The following is a 19,402-nucleotide window of genomic DNA, read 5'->3' as shown; positions in this document are numbered from 1 at the left end:
TACATCATCAAATAATAACTATACCTACATTTAATTAGCTGAAATTACCGCCTACTTTCCATTTACAGTATGGGTAGTGGTTATGGCGGGATAAATGCTAATGAGCGGATGTTGCGTAGATATTTTCCCGCGTTTTCATCTGGTGGGTTTGGGTTCGTTCGATTGCGGTGTGTCACGTGATCCATGTGAAAGGACACTCACAGGGAGTTTAAGAAAAGTATAACGCTATAACCCGGTTATCTAATAAAACTGTCGACAGTGCCCGGTTTAAACAGACTCATACGAGCATATACACTCAGTGGGCTGGTCAGTATACACGGAGTAGTAAACACTGACGGGTTGTGCGTCTAAAACCTGAGACTCTGGCGGCCCCGACACACCGCGGCGCACAGCTGTGAACAAAACGAACATCCACTTCAAAACGCTTTCAGGAAGTCAGTTAAGTTTTGTTGTATTGTTGCCACGGAGCTCCCGCACTGGGCTTTAAACTCAGAAAACCTCATCTACTGCCTTCAGAACATAATTCCCTTTTTAATAAATATATTACCTATAAGGTGACCGTGCACCAAGATGCCACCTAAGAAGCGCAACTCTCAGACACAGAGCAAGGAGGTGAAAAGTGCTGAAAGTGTCTCTCCAGACAAGAAGGAGGGTCCAGAGTTATCATTTAAAAAGTAAGACGTTATTTTTTGCCGCATTACAATCTCAGCAGTCAGTGAATTAACGTGTGTTGTTTGCTGTGTAACGTATGTTTACACTGAACCCCGGTGTTTAGCTAGTTTGAGCTAGTTTGCTAACGTTAGCTTGGCAAGTGGCTGACTAGCTAGCTTATTTGAACTAAGTCAGGCCTGTAACGTCATTTAGAGCTAATACTAGTGAGCTTTAACGTCTCGAGTACAACTAGCGTTATCTAGTCTCGTGTAGAATGAGCTGTAATGCTGTTACAACATGCATCTCTGAGTCTGACACACACGTTGGCTAACGGAGGAATTGTTTTGATGTCCTGTAAACGGTGCTGTGTTCTCCATGATGTTGACGTATGGCCTCCATCCTCCAGACACAGAGACAAGGATGCTGAGTTTGTGACCCTGTGTAAGAGCCTTCACGTGACGGACCTGGTGTGTGACCGTGCCTGGGCGCTGTGGAAAACCGTTCAAGAGTCTATGGATGAAATCGCTGTATGTATTTATAAGTTATGAGTCAGTTCATTTGCAATGTTGTGATCCTGTTGACTGTCCTGCTGGAACAAAGGAAATGGCATGAGTGGAAATTGAGAACACAAGTGTCTCTTTTTGAACACACCTCACTTTTCTCACTTCACTCTGTTTATACTGCCTGATCAAAATGAAATGCCCACTTTGGCATCCAGGCCACAACCATTGAAATGACCATGCCCTCACTCATTTTTTCAAAGGTGCAATGCATTTCTTTCAGATGCATTGCACATAATAAGCATTGTCACAAGAGAGATCTGTTATTATCTTTGTTAGTGTTGCCAACGTGCCAGTTTATACTGTTCTGGTGATGTGGCACAGTGTGTAGTGTGTGATGCTCTTGGCATGTGGTGGTTGGACAAAACGCTCTTTCTGCAATTCTTAAAGGGAAAAATCAAGCTTGTCTTTAGCAGACAGTCCAAATGCTATTTCAGTTTTATTTCTTACCTTCTGTGAAAGGACATTTAAACTATAACAAAGGTGGACAGAAGAACATACATGCCTTGTTATCTATTGGATTTATGTTTCAAATATAGTATTAGCGTTCCCTTCCAGGATAACAGTGATTCAAATAATATTGCATGTTGTATATAAATTGTAAACATTGTCTGTGGTTTTCATTTTATTTCAGGACAGTCAGAAAAGGGTCTGGGGGGCGTGTCTGTTTGTGTCGAGGACAGAGGTGGACGTCGCCTGTTTCACATTAACTCAGGTTCTGAAAGCAGTCCGTCTGAAGTGAGTACTGCTGATGCATGATGCACGTTATTGGCAAATACTCTCACACATCAATGCATGTGGTATGAGTCATTTGAACAGACATGGCTGCTCTTTGGACCATGGTTCATATACAAGCTTTGTTAGAAAGAAATTCAGATTTTATTTTATTGTTGAGTTCCATGCATTTTTATTTTCTATGTCTCACACGTATGAACTTGTTTTTTTGTAGTGTAAAGCAGTTTGTGTCTCTGGTGAGGAAGTTGGATGTGAACCTGGACACCATAAGCACCAAGGTGAACTCAGCACTCACACGACTGGAGAAGAAGTACGACGTGTCACTGGCTCTCTACCAGCGGTTTGAGAAGTGAGTGAACTCATCAACACAGCACAGGTTCTTCACTCACGTCGACCAGTTTAGGGCAAAATCATAATCGATGACAACATTTCTTTTGTTTCAGAACGTGCAAGAATATCTTTGCTTCGGCTTCTGATGATCAGTAAGTTGGAGACTTCTTTAACCACATGTGTGAAATGTGCCTGTCACTTGTTTTAGTGCTTGTTATAGAAGATAGGATGCAGCTTCATGACTAATGTTTCAGTGTCTCTTTTCCAAGGCAGAGGGAGACCATGCGGCGCTGCTGGACAATGTTTCTTTTAGCGAAAGGTAAGTTAAAGGATACATTTTGTTACATTTCAACCTGGACCCAAACTAACTGACTAATAGGGACAACACTTTCTGAAACTAGTCCAGTATTGAGCGAGAACACTTCAGATGGCAGCTGCTACTGGCCTTCAATGTAATCCTATTGGGGCAAGCTGGCGCAGTACTTTATGTCTATTAACAAACAGTGCTTGTTTTTGGCATTGCAGACATTTTCAGTGACAACATTATGAAAAGAGTCTCGCTCAAGGAGAAGTCTTGCGAGGTGGCGTGCTGCTGTTGGAGTTATTTAAAAGATTTTCAATCTCACGGCTAAATATTTAAAGTATTTCGACAACGTGGATGAAGACTTCTCCTATAGCGGGACTTTGATACAGTAACAAACAGACCGGATCAAGTGAAGGGACAGAAAAAAACTTTTATTTCTCTGTAGGGTCCATTACATGAAGTCGTCAGAAACTGAAAATAACAATCACGTTTAGTGTTCGTAACATTACGCTGATGCTGCTCACTTGCTCTTTATGCCTCGTTTTGCGGCGGCTGGTTTACAGCGTTGTCCCCCATCAGTCACTTGGACACAAAAACATGGGAAATAGGGTCCAGGTTAAAAAACAGCAAAGTTACACTTCGAGCCTTTAGACATATTAACAACAACAAGTAGGATCAAGCTGTTAACACACTTGATGGAACATATTCCATGTTACTCCATCTTCTACTTTCCATCCTTCCTTCCTCTGGTGCTCGGCCGTAGAGCTCAAATTAATGTTTTTCCTCACGGTTGCAGTTCAGTTGTTTCTGGTCTGCAACGGTGGTATTGTGAGGCTGCTTCTCATGTGCTGCGTCTCTGCTGCTTGCAGGAAGGGCCTTGCAGATGGAGGATGACCTGGTCATATCATTCCAGTTGCTGCTTTGTACGCTGGAGTTATTCATCAAGCGTTGTCCTCCAGACCTTCTGCAACCTCTTTACAGTAAGCTCCCGTGTCAAAGTTAGGATGCAAAAGTTTAAGCCAAGCCTGATTGTTGCCTTACACATAAAAAAACAATGATGAATGGAAACCGTTATCTCAATATTCTGTGCCATGAAAGGATTTATTGTGTGTGACTCTCAGAGATTTTCTAATTCCGTGACTGTTTGTCTCTCAGAATCAGCCATCAGCAAATTTCAGAGCCCTCCGACACGAACATCTCGCCGCAGCCAGAGCAAAGCCAAACCCCGTCCTCTGGAGCCAGAGGTGGATTTGCCGCTCCTCAAAACCTTGTGCAAAGACAACGAATGCAATGTAGAAGAGGTCTGAGCCCCCTTTTTGTTACAGTGCTTACAGTCATCGCACAAACACATTTTTTTGCCCTCTGCCCTTTTGTTTATTTGGCCTCATTTGTTTATGCAAACCGTATTTGCAGGTGAAGAACGTATACCAGACCAGCTTCTCTGCTTTCCTGGACTCACTGGATCTTTCCAGATCTCCAGACTTCCCTCAGGTAGGGGCGGACACCTGCTCTCCTGTTTGGCTTCACTGTCTGCACTTCACCCACTGTTTCCATTAGTTGCCTCTTCCTGCTTGCTATTCCTATTTTTGAATTTTTGAGTGTCTGACAGCTGTTGGTTGTTCCCTTTACTGCTCATGCATGTTTGGTTTCGCATACAAGGTGTCAGCGAAATGTGTGCTCAAGCAGAGGATCCATAGTGGTGTCTCAGGGTGGTATATTGCAGAGGCAGCTATGAAAACAGAGGACACAGGATGCTACTGTTTGCCGACACTGACACATGTTTCGAAGAAGGATACTAGACATATTTATTTTACCCGATTAAAGGACAGCTGGTGTTATGCATTATTTACAGAGGTGTCTTGTGTACATAATCTACTCAGTTAATTGATCTGACCTGTGAGGGGACTGGGGAAAAAAAACAAAAACGTATTACGTTAATTAGATTTTGGGCCTGAGTCTTAAACTGAATCTGCAGGAAAGTTGTAGCGTTGCTTCATTTCAGAGATGTTAATCTTTTTCAGATTGGGATGTGATTAGATACAGACAGGCTCTGGCACTGGTGACATAAACAGCTCATGTAGGAAGGGCACCATGCACTGCTTTTGTTTGAGTACAATTTAGCATTTAGCACTTTTGGATTAAGATCAGATTTGATGGAGAACTCTTCAGTCTCTGTTGAACATCCCTGCATGTACAGTTGTGTAAAGGAGGCACAATGGGTAACCTGTAATTTTCCTCACAGGCGAAAGACCTCAACCAACAATACGAAGAACACTACCTCAAGAGTAGAGACATCGATGGGCGGCTGTTTTTTGACGGAGATGAGACTATTCTTGCTCCTAAAGTCGAGATGTAATTTCCTCTTTTCTTCACAATTCAGTGTTTTGATGTCGGTCGGGCTAATCTGTTAAAAATAATGCACAGACAAGTGTTTTATAAGCTGCTCCTGTTTTCAGATCACAGGTGGAGAGAACCCCGAAGAAGAACCTGTCAGATGAAGACGCACTCATTCCTCCCCAGACTCCAATCAGGTGAGCAGTTACTCACCTGTTTATTGTTCACAATCATAACGGAGGAGAAGGACTCGGTACAACATTTCTCACCTGAGACTGTGTACACACTGTGGGCTGCTCAGCTGTCAACTGGTGCATTTGGAAGTTATTGAAGTGAATGATCGTAGTTTTTAAGGTCTGAAAAAAGTGTTTCGGATGAAAATTTGTTTTTTTTTTCCAGCTTTTTTTATATGCAAAGTACCCAAAAATTTAAATATAAAAACTAGAAGATGTACTACATTTGTCACAGTAGGAGTGACAAGATCAAGCTAAACCCACAGTTTTAAATAACTGTTTCCAAAATATAAAATACCACATCACCTATACAGATGATGTGAAATTCTTAATTGTGTTTTGTTTTGTCTCATCAGAGCTGCCATGACTTCCATTCAGCAGCTGAGGGGCGATCTCACCTCCAGTGGCGATCAGCCATCTACTAACCTGGCTATGTACTTCAAAGTAAGTCTCTACAAGTGTTGCTGCGGATTAAAATGTCCCATGAGAGTGCACCGTAGCACCTTAATTTGACGTATTTCCCGTTTTCCCTCTTTCTTGCGATCAGAACTGCACCGTGGACCCGACGCAGGATGTGCTGAAGCGTTTGGAGACACTCGGACAGGCGTTCAGCCGGCGGTTTGGGGAGGCGGTCGGCCCGCGCTGTGTCGTACTTGGTTGGCAGGTATGAACGAACACCGAAGAAGACGACGAGCAACAATGGCGATACTCACTCTGCTCATATTGTGTCTGACTTGTATATTTCTTTTGTCTTTCAGAGATTCAAACTCGGTGTCAGACTGTATTACAAAATCATGGAGGCAATGCTGAAATCGGTACTTGTTAGATTATTTATTTATTTTTCAACAGTTTTATTCAATGATGTCACATTTTTTTATTTATAAACTCTGGATTATTTAAACGTAACAGTAAATACATCAAAATATCTGAATAGGAAGCAACTCTCATGAACTGTAGATGCCATAAACCTCTGAAATAACTCACTCATGTGGTTTTACTTCCCAATTTGTAGGAAGAGAAGCGACTGTCTGTACAAAATTTCAGGTATGTTGTTTTTTTCAGTTTTCATTCATTTTAATCACAGTTTAGTCAGTCAATGGTGTTGTTGTATTTACTTGTGCGTGCTGTTTGTTGTTTTAATTGTAAGGGAAACTTAAATTAGTAGTGAAGTGTGATTTGCTGTCAGCTAAGTCATGTGATTTCCATTCCAGTAAACTCCTCAATGACTCCACATTCCACACGTCACTGTTGGCCTGCGCTTTGGAGGTGGTGATGGCGACGTATGGAGGTGTGTCCTGTAATTTTCTTAGGAGTTAATAACAGACGCAGTCACAAACTAACTCTGAAATAACTGTTTTATTTACAGTCGTCCGTTATACAGGTCAACACTTCCTGTAGATGTGCAGTAAGTTGTTATAATGCTGTTGTCTCCTCCTGATCAGAGAGCAGTTTTAAGACCGGAGGATACAACCACAGTGGTGCCGGTGACCCAGTTGAAACCGACTTGTGCTTCCCCTGGATACTGGATGTGGTCGAGCTGCCCGCCTTTGACTTCTACAAAGTCATCGAGAGTTTCATCAAGGCCGAGCCCACTCTGAGCAAAGACATCGTCAAACACCTGGAGACCTGCGAGAACCTCATCATGGAGAGAATCGCCTGGAGGACGGTCAGTTTTATCTCTCATCGCTACGACAGTGTGCCGGTACTAGTGTCACGGCACGTCAAAGAGGTTCATGCATACACAACATAACAACTCACAGACACTAAAAATACACACGTTCTATAGCACGAGAAAAAAGATCAGCAGTTTTTTTGATGTAGTAATTATTACGACAGTTACATATATGATATATAAGATCAACATATAAACTACTCAATAATGTAAAACAACACGTTTTTGACCGTAACTCAAGAATGCACATGCTAATTATGACAATTTCCCACAAATGTCTAAGAGGATAAAGTGATGACATTTGGGACAGACATGAATATAAACTGCAACTTGATTGGTTGACTGAGGCTGTAGTTCTAGTCCTAAAAGGAGGCAGGTTCCTCACAAATTCATATAAATAAATGTCATTTCAATATTTCACAAACACATTGAAGTTGTACTGATGAATTATACTGAACAAAATGATTAAGCGGACAGTGTGCTTCTTAGCATGGTGCTGAACCCCTGGCTGGTGCGCTAAAATTAACAATAATACAGATAACTTATTTACACATGCGGAGTTCTCTTCAGTTTAACTTTCAAAGAAGTGCGCACAGTATGGGTTATGGGATACTGTATATGAATATACAAAGTCCTGGTCAATTGTATGGAATTTGTTCCATGAAGTAGTCCAGTGCTCTTAATATAATGATAAAGAAACAATCCGTGTCACTGGCTGCCACTGCCTCTACTACCGGGCGCCTCCCTGTGCACCAGGCTGCTGGAGAAGTAGTAGACGAGCGGGTTGAGGCAGCAATTGGAGCTCGCTAGCGATAACACCACGGGGTGCACCGCCTTGGTCACCTTGGCCAGGCCACAGTGGTGCAGCAGCCCCACGTGTGTGAGGGTGTATCCCAGCAGGTTGATGTGATAGGGGACGAAGCACAGCAGGAAGATGCCTAACACCCAGTAGATAATTGTGAGGGTGTGCCGACGGCCGCGGTGTCTCGGCCTGCGGAGCACGCTCAGGATTCTGCAGTAGCTGCAGAGAAGTAGCACGGCGGGCAGCAGAAATGAGCCCAGGACTAAGCCCAGGGCTGCCAGGATGACGGCGCGGTGGCGCCGCGAGGACGCGTCCAGCAGACAGGGTTGGTGTTGGCGAGCGGCTGCAAAGCGCAGCAGAGGCAGACCCACGCTGAGCCCCAGCACCAGGCACCAGATCCCCCCGCTTACCAGCTGTGCAACACGCAGCCTGCGGAGCGTTGAGGCCAGCGGGTGCACGACAGCGAAGTACCGGTCCACAGCGATGCACACCAGGAAGAAGATGCCCCCGTACAGGCTGATGTATTTGAGGATGAAAGTGAGGTGGCAGTATGCCGCTCCCTGAGTCCAACTAGACGGGTCTCCTGTCTTTGAGGACAAGGCTCTGGCCTTTTGGTGGTAGTAGTAGATTCTCAGCGGCAGAGAGATTACAAAAAACAAGTCGGCAGCCGACAGGCTGAGCATGTAAATGGCGGTGCTGTTCATGGTGCGGGGGGATACACACAGTCTGCGCAGAACCAGGCTGTTGGTGGCCAACCCCAGCAGGAAGATGATGCCGTAGGACACTTGGTAGAAGGTGAAGCGGTAGCTGGTGTCCACAGTGCAGTTAGACAGAGGAGAGAAGGGCGTGGCTGGCACATCAGTCATATTCCACAGCTCCATGTCCCAAGATAATGTGCTTCCTTTAAATCACTGCATCGCTCTCACATCTGGAGGAAATTAGTTTGGTTGAAGGGAATATAAGATGGGAGGAAGGAACAGGTTCAGTGTCTTCTGCTGGAGTTGAACTTGTGGAAAGTAAAAAGTTAATAAACTCAAGATGCCTGCTGTTTTATGGAATGTAAATTTGCTGAGGTGACATAAACACACGACTACGGCTAACATAGCTCAATTTATATTTGATATGCAAGACGATATGTCAATGAGGTTTTAACTGCCACTTCCTGCTCTCATAAAACAAGCAAACATTTGGTTTCATTACATGCAGAGTGGGGAAAAGGAATCGCCTCGCCTTGTAAAACTGTGGCCCCTGCAGTAAATTCACATTTAGTGAAGTTTATAAAGTGTTGATTTAACTTGATTGTCATTTTTTGGCTGTAGTTTTGTGGCGGGTAAGTAACTATCCAGTTAAGCACCTGTCAGACAATAACTTCAATTATTAAGGACAGTCTGATGTTAAGTATTCTTTACCAATTGTTGATGTTTGTCATCAGGATTTGTGGGACTTTTTCCTCCCTTTTACATCATTATACTTTTTTTTGTGACAAACTCAGCAGGAATTTCGGCCTTTAAACAACTCCACACACTGAAGACACCAAATGAACATTGAGTTGAAACAATACCACTGACTGAGGAATTACTAGAGCGCTCCCACTGTTCTCCAAACACTAATGCTCTGAAGACACTTTGCCTTTGAACATTCATTTCAAAAATACAATTACAACACAAAATACAAGAACGCTGATCCTCACTATACTCTTACTTTCAGTCAGCATTCAGCTTGTCCTTTTCTGTTCTCTTTTTTTTATTCTCTTAAATTTATTTGAGAAGACATTTTATTTCAATGACATGATAAGGAATTGAAAACTTTTTTTTTTTTTTTCAAACTGTTCTAAACTATCGTGTGCTTTGGTGATCTGAACACAACTTCTGTATAATCATTCAGTCATCACATAACCCTTAATTGTAAAAGCACAAGAAATTCTCAAATATTGCATAAAATGAACATTATTCCATATCTTGTCTTCAGATAAACCTGAATGATAATATCTTCATACAGTCTGTTACTGGCTCCATGTGTTGCTCTACTGTGTGTGTAAAACTCAAACAGAAAACATCATCACTCACCGGTCTGAGTTTCTCATCGATGGCAGTGTGACGGAGCTGGTGTCCAGCAGCAGGATGACTTGTTAGGAGGCTGTAACGGTGCAACATGCTACCGGAGCCGTTCACGCCTACACTCACACACAGGTCAGGGTCACTAGGTTGGCTCGAGGATAGACAGTCATCTGGTCTTAACCAACTAGCTGTCACATTCAACTTAATTTGGTCATCTTACAGTTGGCCACAGATTGTTTCATTATCGTCATGTTTATGGCTGCTTGTTAAAAACCCGGACAAGGGATTGGAGTTGATCATTAACTACACAGGTAGAGGAATAATTCACTGAAAGAAGGCGCTGTAATAATCACACGGCCGTGTATATCGTGTGTGTCGGCCTCGAGTCACAATGAATACAAATGATTAGAATGTATGTTCTGTCAAAATGTTAGTCTTTGCACCTGAGAGAAGAAGTAATTCATCTGTTCTCCACTTTAGATCTTTGACAATCAAATTGGGATGTTTGAATAATTATATATTTATAATACATATTACGACTTCGCTACACACCACTTGGCCCTCGTGAGACAAATTTGGAATTAGATATAAATAACAAATGAAGGACACGGCATGTCTTGATCGAGAACTAATTTATTCTCCTGCGCTCATAAAAAATACATCTTATGTTATGGTCACTATTATCGTTTATTATTGATATATTACAAGGTTTTTTGATTATCAAGTCAGCTTTGAGTCATAATGATATTTTCTGCTCAAAAGCATTAATCCAGCACAAATATTTGATTAGTGTTGGATAGACAAAGTCCAGCTGCATCTTGATTAGAAGCCCGTTCCTCTGTATTGCATTTCGTAGCGTTAGAAGCCCATCGCAAGGGCGAGACTCAAGTAACGGCTAATTGTTTTACTTGTCTCGAGGGTGCCAGTTTTGAGTTGTGCTCGGTTTTGTAAACATACTCGTCCCTCATGGGGCATGTTGTTGCTCGCCTGCTTATGTTTCACAATCCGGTGCCGTAACGAGTCCGCCCTCGTCAGCGCGGATCCTCGGGCTCGGCCTCTCAGCAGGAATGCAGCAGCGTTCGGTCTTGCAGCATGCAGCTTTTACAAGACTGAACACAATCAAGCTGCAGAATATCTCACTGCGAGATGTGTGTCTTCACTTTACCTGTTAGTCCGTAGGAAACCGATTTAGATTATTCTCATCCAACTGCAGTAACGTTCGATGTTTTTCTCTGTAATTCCTCGTTTTTCAGCTACAACATTTTTCACAGATACGTCCACTTATTTAGATAAGGCCACTGGCAGTGTTACTGCAGCGTTGGCCGGTGCAATGCATCTGTCAAATATTGACCACACCTGTAATCTACATTTTAAAACGCATTGACGTCTTGTGCATTCATGGCACAGTACCTGTAGCTCTGTTGTTGGCACCTGTATGACGAATCAGTCCAGACAGATGTTTTGGTATCACCCAAAGAACAACAGGCCCCCTGCTAATGTCAAATATTTCACAACGAGTAGTGAATTTCAAATCAAAAACCTTTTAATTTAACAACTTTTATTTGCTTTCAGTAGAACAGGTAAAGCTGTTATTGAACATTCTGCCACAGCTACTTAGACCCTGCACAGTACACTACATAACACATTGTTGTAATACTTGTTCAGCATTGCCAAAGCCTTTCTGAGTGAGAATCTCTACAATTACAATGTCTCACAAAGGCCGATGCTCACTCGCAGCACCGTGCACGGCTTCGACACCCGTCATCGCCACTAATACACATAAACTCATGAGAATAAAGAGTTTTCAAACTTTGTGAGTGGTGAATTAGCACCTTGATAAAGGGTCTTTAGGCTGCAACACACTTTAAATGTTTCCTCTTTGACGTGTCCCACTCTTCTGTTGACTGTAAACAGATCAGTGTCCTAAGTCTCGGTGGTGTCAAGCGCACGAGAGAGTGACTCCTTAGTAACCATTGTTCATGTGTTATGATCTTCAAGGCCACTCTGCTTCCACCTACGTCCTCAGATTCAAATCGAATTTCCACCAGCAATCAGTGAATCATTAATCATGTCCCATAAACACAGTCGCCGCTAGATCGTAGACTCGTTGTCGAGCGTTTTCGTTCTGAGATTGGTCAGGGTCAGGTGTTTGGGTGTCGTGTTCGGACTGCTTTGTGCGCTGTCCACCTGTAGCCTGTCGAATAGCTTGGCGTGCCACACGGTGGACTTGCGCTTAAAGGAGCTCTGAATGGTCTCTGAAGTGAAATAGTAAATGACTGGATCAAAGCAGCAGTTGGTCACTGCCAAGCACAGAGCGATGGGGTAGATGGTTCTGACCACATCTTCTGCGTCGCACCCCTTTAGGACGTTGGTGCGGACCATGGCGTAGAAGATGAGATTGACGTTGTAGGGAATGAAACAGAAGCAGAAGATGAGCAGATGCACGACGATCATCCTCAGGATTTTCTTCTTGTTGAGGTACCCTCCGCGGCTGATGGTTTGGGGTTTACTCAGCGTCCGTAGCACCATGACCGAGCAGAACACATTGACCATCAGGGGGATGATGAAGCCCACGGTCTCAATAAACACCACCACCTTGGACAGCTCAGCCCTCCACTGGGTTTTAGAGTAGTTTTCAAAGCAGTAGTTTGAGGAGGCTTCGACATTTGTGAGGGAGGTGGTGTTCAAAAGGAACCCAGTGGGTATACTTCCGGAAAGAACCATCACCCATACTGCGCAGCAGGCCAGTTTGGCATTCCTCTTAGTACGTATAGCTTGGGACCTGAACGGGTGCACGATGGCCAGGAAACGGTCGACGCTGATGCAGGTGAGGAAGAGGATGCTGCCGTACATGTTGGTGTAGAACAGGGCCACGGAGATCTTGCAGAGCACCCTTCCAAATAGCCACTTGCCTTTGATGAAGTAAGCGATCCGAAAGGGCAGACTCAGGACAAAGAGAGAGTCTGAAACGACGAGGTTTATCATGTATGTCGTGGTCTCGTTACGCAGCTTCAGTGTACAGCCAAAAATGTACACAGACACCGTGTTGAATAAGAGTCCAACCACAAACACCACGCTGAAAACCGAGCTATACAGAGGGTACTTGAAGTCATCAGTCTTGTTGCAATTATTTGGAGTGATGTTAAAAGTTTGGTTCGTGCTGTTCAACATTTTTAAACCGGGTTGATACGTCTGTAACGTATACAGAGTTCAAAGGTTCCCCTCACCCGGTTGCTTGTGTCAGTCACAAAAATCCATGTGCAGCTTGTTAATCCAACCATGTGGGACTATTATCCTTTCATTTAGGTTGAGTAAACACTGAAGAGTCCCCAGGTTGTGTGGTTCTTGTTATGAAAATACTGGAAAAGTATACAGCAACTCCACAAAATACCTGTATTAGTATCCAAAGTCCCTCCTTTCCGTACAAGAAGGCTGTCCTGCACATCCAGTAATCCTCGTTGAAATGAAGTTTTCAGTCTTTTCCAGTTGAGAAGTTTATCCCCTTTGAGGGAAGAGTCATGTGCCTCTCTTCAACTCCGCGAGCAGTCGAGTGGTTCTTCCCTTCTTGTGTTTCCTGTCTGTTCTTGCAGCAGCCCTGGGGGGAGGGGGAAGGGAGGAGGCGGAGGGAGTGGGAGCGCGCGCACGTTGATTGTTACTTTAATGCTCCAGGGGTTTTACTCTGCCCCTGCCTGATTGTAATACAGGGATAGTGTAGCGGGCTGCAAGTCAGGCTCCAACACAAAGAACTCACCGGACTGTTGGAACACAGAGGGAGGAGCCTCCACCGGGGGCCAAAGTCCTCCTACCGCTCCTTTGTGTTTTTGCACTTACTTGTTATTTGAATAATGACACAATCAGAAGTTACATTGGTTTTTATTGGTATCCTCAGAAATATAGCGTGTTTAGATCAACCTCCCATCACCTTAGACGTGTTAAACATGAATACACCTCATGAAACAGTGCAGTGGTGGCATTCATTACACGTCTCTGAATGCTGTTGGGACAATCAGATATCAAGTGTACCCTTTTGAAAGGTGGCGTCAGCCGGGCGTGGCGTGTGTGACACGAAGACTTTCCTATTAGCAAGTCCGTACCTGCAGTCAATGTGTAGTAAACCACACCCACTTCCTTGTATGATCTCATCACAGATGTGTGTACATGCTGAGATTCCCATACACCACTGGTCTGCCTGAATAGAAGTCTTGAGTTTAAATGTGTTTTTTACAAGTGACGAGGATAATTGTGTGTGTGTGTAGGTGGGGATTTTTCTGTGTTTATGTATATTGGGATTAATGATTAATTTCAGATTAAGGGGATTTCTGTGGCAATCGCTATAATCAGATAGGATACTATAGGGAGTGGCATTGGATCACAATTAAATGAGAAACCGCTGTAACATCAGCCCATAGTTATAATTTGACAGTTGGGTGTTTGCAAAGGAAATTAGCTGTGTGAAATGTTATACAAAAAATGTTCCTATACAGTATATATGTCACACTCTGGAGGAAACACCAAACAGATGGGCTGTTCATGACGTTATTGACATAGTATATACATATATGTTGATATAAATAAATGACTTCATCTGTGGATGTATTCTCTTTTAAACAACTTATTCATTATAAAAATCACGCTTGCGTCTCCGCAGGACTCGCCGCTGTTTGAGCTGCTGAAGCAGGAGCACGGAGGCGGAGCAGCAGATCAGGTGGAGACCCCGGCCAGTTTCAGCCAACCACTGCAGCACAACCACACCGCAGCTGACCTGTGAGTCTGACGTCCCACAGTCTGTTAGTCTGTGTTTCTGTATGCAGCAGCTAAGTGACCGTCTACTCGCCTTTTTTAGCCGTTGTGAAACCCCGGTGAGTCACAAGTGAAAGAGCTCGTCTCTGTGATGAAGCAATAGCTCAGCAACGTGGTATTTAATAAAACGACATCTGTTAATTTCCATGGCTTTATGAGCCGTCCCTATCTGTGGCTTTGAACCGGTTCTCCTACCTCATTCTAAATGAATGAACTGATTTGTGGTGTAAATGTAACCGGAAATTTCCTTTGTTCACTTTAATGTTGACTGTGTAACTGACGGGGCCCCAATGGGTTTCTCCATTGTCCTTACAGATACCTGTCCCCCATGCGTCCAGGCCTCCGTGTCTTGCCCCCCGAGTCTCCGCCCACGCCCGGCTCTCAGGCTTCCTCTCAGCCTTCGGCCCAGCCTGCCGGCCAGACTCCGCGGCTCCCGAAGTCCAACTCGCTCAGCCTCTTCTATAAAAAATGTAAGATCCCGGTCACATTGTTTATTTCGGTTTATTTAAGTTTTCCTCAAGGCATGCCACTTATGTATAATAACAGATGTGTGGATAAACACGGCCAGCCCCACTTTGCAAAAATAAGTAATATTAAAAACAAAAACTTTTTTGTCAGGGATGGATTTCCAATTTGACTTCATGATAAACTGGGACTAAAATAGTACCACGAGTCATTACATTTGCTTGAAGAAAGTATTCAAAGATGACAACGAGTATTTATTCTGCTTGCTCTGTTCAGAACTCAAGTCCTTCAGGGTTTCTTTTCTGTGGTGTCCCTCTCTCTGTAGTGTACCGGCTGGCCTACACCAGGCTGCAGATCCTCTGCTCCTACCTGCTGTCCTCCCACCCTGAACTGGAGCCCATCATATGGACCCTGTTCCAGCACACGCTGCAGCATGAGCACGAGCTGATGAGAGACCGTCACCTCGACCAGGTAACAATACACCGCTCCCTGTCATTCACTCAGTCATCCACTCGTATGGCCTTGCTCTTTGTCTTCACTCCATTTGTCTCTCGGCATCTCAAACTGCTTGTCGTTGTTCTTGTAGCTGATGATGTCGGCCATGTATGCCATCTGTAAAGTGAAGAGTGTTGATCTGCGCTTCAAGACCATTGTCACGGCGTACAAGAACATGCCCAACACCAACCAGGAGGTGACGCCTTCTAAGACTTAAAACTCTTGTTCTCATCCTTCAGGCTGTTTGTTTTGCTGTTGTAATGGCACTGCGTGTTTAATTATTTTGAACGTGTTTTTGTATCGCAGACCTTTAAGCATGTGTTGATCACCGAGGGCCACTATGACTCCATCATCGTCTTCTACAACCAAGTGTTCATGCAGAAGCTGAAAACCAACATCCTGCAGTATGCGTCTACCAGGGTGAGACCCCGTTTGACTTTTTATACAATCGCAATTGGATAAATGCGCACGTGACTAAACCCTCTCACTGTTGCTGTTTTGTTTTTGGTAGCCACCCACCCTCTCTCCAATCCCACAAATCCCACGAAGCCCTTACAAGTTCCCCAATTCACCTCTACGTGTGCCTGGGAGCAACAACGTGTACATCTCCCCTCTGAAAAGCTCACGCATGTCCCCGGGTATCATGACTCCTCGCTCCAGGTGAGTTCTGGGAAACCTTCACCTGTGAAGTAGCATGATCCTTTACATTGTTTTTGATGGTGGGAAGAAAAAGCATATTTGCACTTTTTTTTTCTCATTGGTGTTCTTTGCCTTCACAGAATGCTGGTATCGATTGGTGAATCTTTCGGGGTACGAGCCTCTTTTTGTTTGCGTTGTTGCATATCAAAGGATACTCTAGAATTACAGTGACTCTTTCCCTTAGCTCACTCTTGTCGTTTCCGTTTTGTTTTCATCTGCAGCTGTCCAATCGGTTCCAGAAGATCAACCAGATGGTGAACAGCGGCGAGCGCTCCTTCAAGAGGGCTCTGGATCTCGGCTCGGCTCCGAAGCCTCTGAAGAGGTTACGCTTCGATGTGGACGGGCAAGATGAAGCCGACGGCAGGTTGGTCATAAATATGGTGTTATATTTAGCGTAGCGTACCAGCGCCCGGATTTATTGCACATTTATACTTGTATACTCCAATTATGCTCATATATTTTTAATTTGCAGCAAATCTGGAGGAGATTCTACACTGATACAGAAGCTTGCAGAGATGAGTAAGTGGAAATCTTACTAAGTTCCGCTTTTATCTTTCGATATTCCCAATTCTTCTTCTTCTTCATGTTTCCTTACTGTCCATTGTACAGCTTGTAGATGTACGTTGCTCTAACATAACGATGATTTTGTTTCATGAAGGCTCCACTCGGAGTCGCATGCAGGAGCAGAAGATGAAGGAGGACGCAGAATCAAAGAAGGAGTAACTCTAAAGCCTACTGAACTGACCTGCACTGTTTATCACGACGTGAACGCGACGCTTTTGTTCACGCACAAAGTGAAACACGAGTTTCTCTTCACATTTAGCATTGGATTTAGTTTGTATTTAACTTTGAGGAGTAACATGTGAATATAGAGGACTTTCTCCTCTCTTTTTGTTGATGTGTGTTTTACCTGAATAATGATTGATGTCATTGAAGATTTAGTATGTTTGGTTTTAAGAGTGATATTAATTTGTGGGTGTTAAAGACATTTTTTATTTTGTTTTGCTCTTGTTGGATGTCCATTGCTGCTTTCCTTGTTAAATACTTGGTTGACTGTTTTACCACCATCAGCACCTTCATATGTTGACCTTTTTTCTTTTGTGACATTCTTTTAAAATGTTTCAAATCATGACGCAACATTTCAGTTGTTCAATCATGATCTCTCCTCTGAAAAAGGAATAAATGTCAGCGTCGGAGGGAAATCGTCTTTTCGCAGTTTTACTTTTAAAGTGATATTTGACTCGGGAACTTGCTCGGAGCGTCTTGGAAAAGTGAGAATTATAAAACAAAAAGAAATAGCAAAGGAAAATGATATAGCATATAATTTGCACTCAACCGAAATTCATGTAGTTTCATAGGATTTGGTTGACGGGTAATGTTTCTCTGTGTGTAGAAACTTTTGTTATACTTTTGAGGGTTGAGACTGTTCATCAAATGCAATTAAAAGACTGTTTTTCATGTTCTCACATTTTTGTACGGATAAGTTAGTTAATGTTTGGAGCCGGGAGGTTTAGCTTACAGCGATGAACGCGCACCACATAGAGCATTAATATCTCAACTTTACTCCAGAAAAGTGTACCACGGTCAGATACATTGCTAGATATGTCAATTAGCAGAGTTTTTTTTTTTTTTTTTTTTTTATTGAAATGTGTTTATATTGTACTTTATTGAAGTAGTTCCTTGAAAACGTAGTAAATATTTCTTTTGAAAAACTGATTTTGTTTTTGTATTCCTTTGCATAGACGTAACTACATGTTATATCATCGTCTATGTTAATCAGTTGCCTTTGAGGCCAACAGTGATCGATGCCAGCTGACGAAGTGTTGTTGTCATGTTGAGTTATGCTGTTTGTTTTGTTTTTAAAGAGGGCTGTTATGTGTTATTCCAGCTTTATATACTATGTAATGCTGTCAGTTTTTCTTTGGAGAAAAATACAATTTGAGTGTTGGTGATGAAACAGAAACACGACCAAGTTGAGTTCTCTTTTCTCACGGTTTACGGCCACATTTGTCATTTCCTGTTGTCGAGCTAGTGTCAGCGACCTGTTTCCCATCTGAAGGTTAAGTTAACTTAGGACTTTTAAATACTCTTCTCCTTCAAGTTGATTCATTATATATAAATGAAAAAAATCAATGTCAGTTCAGACCGTCACCAAGCAGAACAATATCACTGAATACTTCAGCTGTGATTACGATCCAATAACAGATATAGGTCTTGCTTTATCACTTCATGTATCTCAATAAGAATTGCAGTCGCAGCAAAGAGCTTTACGCCGACACTGGTCCTTTTCCTCCCTCTGCTGTGCACAGTTATGCTCACAAGAGTCAGTAGCCAGTCAGGCGTTACTTCCACACACGATTACAGATCATTACAAGGACTGATCAACACGTCACTGTTGGATTAACTCTTGAGTTATATGGTCATCTTTGGCTATGGTTGACTAAAAATTGACATTTGTTCCAAAATTGCGTCATAGAAAATGTATTTTGGCCACATCCAGAAAATAGTGAGAAATGCCTTCACAACCCAGAGCCCAAAGTGACACCTTCACAACGCCTCTTACGTCCAATGAGTCGTACAAAGTATTTAAAATTAATTCAAATAATTGAAAGGAGGAGCATCAAATCTTGACATTTGAGAAGATGGAACCATGAAAAATGGCGTTACTATTGTCAAGATAGTTGCCAATAAATTATCGATTCCTCTGCCAATCGTTTCAGCTTGTATATTTGAATATGTTGCGTGTGCAAAAGTGTAATAATACTATTTTAATAGTGGACCTCCTTAAAGAGAACTGCATGAAATAATCAGTTCATCTTTTACTTGCGGCTCCTTGTTTTTCCTTCGGCTGTGAACTCCCTCCAGCTTCTCAGGGGGAAACGATGACAGCTGCTACCTGTTCAGTATAACGGCTACCTTAATTGTACGATGGCACTGTTTCCAATGGAGAGACGAGAGTTAATTCCTGTTTGAACGCAGCAACAGTTTGGTGTGGGCGCAGCCAGGCATGAAACACTTTGAACTGGCAACGTTTTTAATTGGCCTGGCCCCCATGGGGGATGGAAGTGTGTTATTGAGTTTGTGGGTGCTGATTCCATGCAGTCAGCCGGTAGCACACATGATCGCGGGACACCAAAGTCCTCAGTTCTCTCTCTTATTGGAGCTGCTAGTGCAATCTACCGATTTCATCTTCATCTCTGAAGCTCAAAATAGCTGCCAAAAAATATTATTAATGTCTCCAGAGAAAGTGATTGTCCTTTTGCTT

The 19,402-nt window shown here is 43.1% G+C and overlaps 3 protein-coding genes across 4 annotated transcripts; 1 reads left to right on the top strand and 2 right to left on the bottom strand.

Annotated features, from left to right (window-relative positions):
• The first annotated feature begins 430 nt into the window (after window positions 1-430).
• On the top strand, window positions 431-18,100 carry rb1 (retinoblastoma 1). 2 transcript variants are annotated; one of them, XM_031857249.1, is made up of 27 exons: window positions 431-674; window positions 1,058-1,178; window positions 1,846-1,949; window positions 2,161-2,295; window positions 2,390-2,428; window positions 2,546-2,595; window positions 3,450-3,560; window positions 3,736-3,881; window positions 3,994-4,071; window positions 4,823-4,932; window positions 5,037-5,111; window positions 5,504-5,591; window positions 5,695-5,811; window positions 5,906-5,962; window positions 6,160-6,191; window positions 6,359-6,435; window positions 6,590-6,813; window positions 14,327-14,442; window positions 14,794-14,948; window positions 15,269-15,414; window positions 15,530-15,634; window positions 15,745-15,858; window positions 15,950-16,098; window positions 16,218-16,248; window positions 16,359-16,501; window positions 16,610-16,656; window positions 16,796-18,100. In XM_031857249.1, exons 1-27 carry the CDS (start codon window positions 571-573, stop codon window positions 16,858-16,860), a joined length of 2,739 nt encoding a protein of 912 aa, XP_031713109.1. In that variant the 5' UTR covers window positions 431-570; the 3' UTR covers window positions 16,861-18,100. The 2 variants fall into 2 exon arrangements, with proteins under 2 accessions (XP_031713109.1, XP_031713108.1); XM_031857248.1 differs by having other exon boundaries at window positions 2,531-2,595.
• On the bottom strand, window positions 7,507-8,779 carry LOC116388921 (lysophosphatidic acid receptor 6). The gene has a single exon (XM_031857251.1). It carries the CDS (start codon window positions 8,500-8,502, stop codon window positions 7,528-7,530), a length of 975 nt encoding a protein of 324 aa, XP_031713111.1. The 5' UTR covers window positions 8,503-8,779; the 3' UTR covers window positions 7,507-7,527.
• On the bottom strand, window positions 9,123-13,292 carry LOC116388920 (lysophosphatidic acid receptor 6-like). Its single transcript, XM_031857250.1, has one exon. The coding sequence runs from the start codon at window positions 12,847-12,849 to the stop codon at window positions 11,770-11,772; it is 1,080 nt and encodes a 359-aa protein (XP_031713110.1). The 5' UTR covers window positions 12,850-13,292; the 3' UTR covers window positions 9,123-11,769.
• Window positions 18,101-19,402: the final 1,302 nt, after the last annotated feature.

The sequence above is a fragment of the Anarrhichthys ocellatus genome, unplaced genomic scaffold (assembly GCF_004355925.1).
Source record: "Anarrhichthys ocellatus isolate YVR2014 unplaced genomic scaffold, GSC_Weel_1.0 scaffold18, whole genome shotgun sequence".
Classification (NCBI taxonomy): Eukaryota; Metazoa; Chordata; class Actinopteri; order Perciformes; family Anarhichadidae; genus Anarrhichthys; species Anarrhichthys ocellatus.
This window is presented reverse-complemented; position numbering and strand designations above follow the sequence as displayed.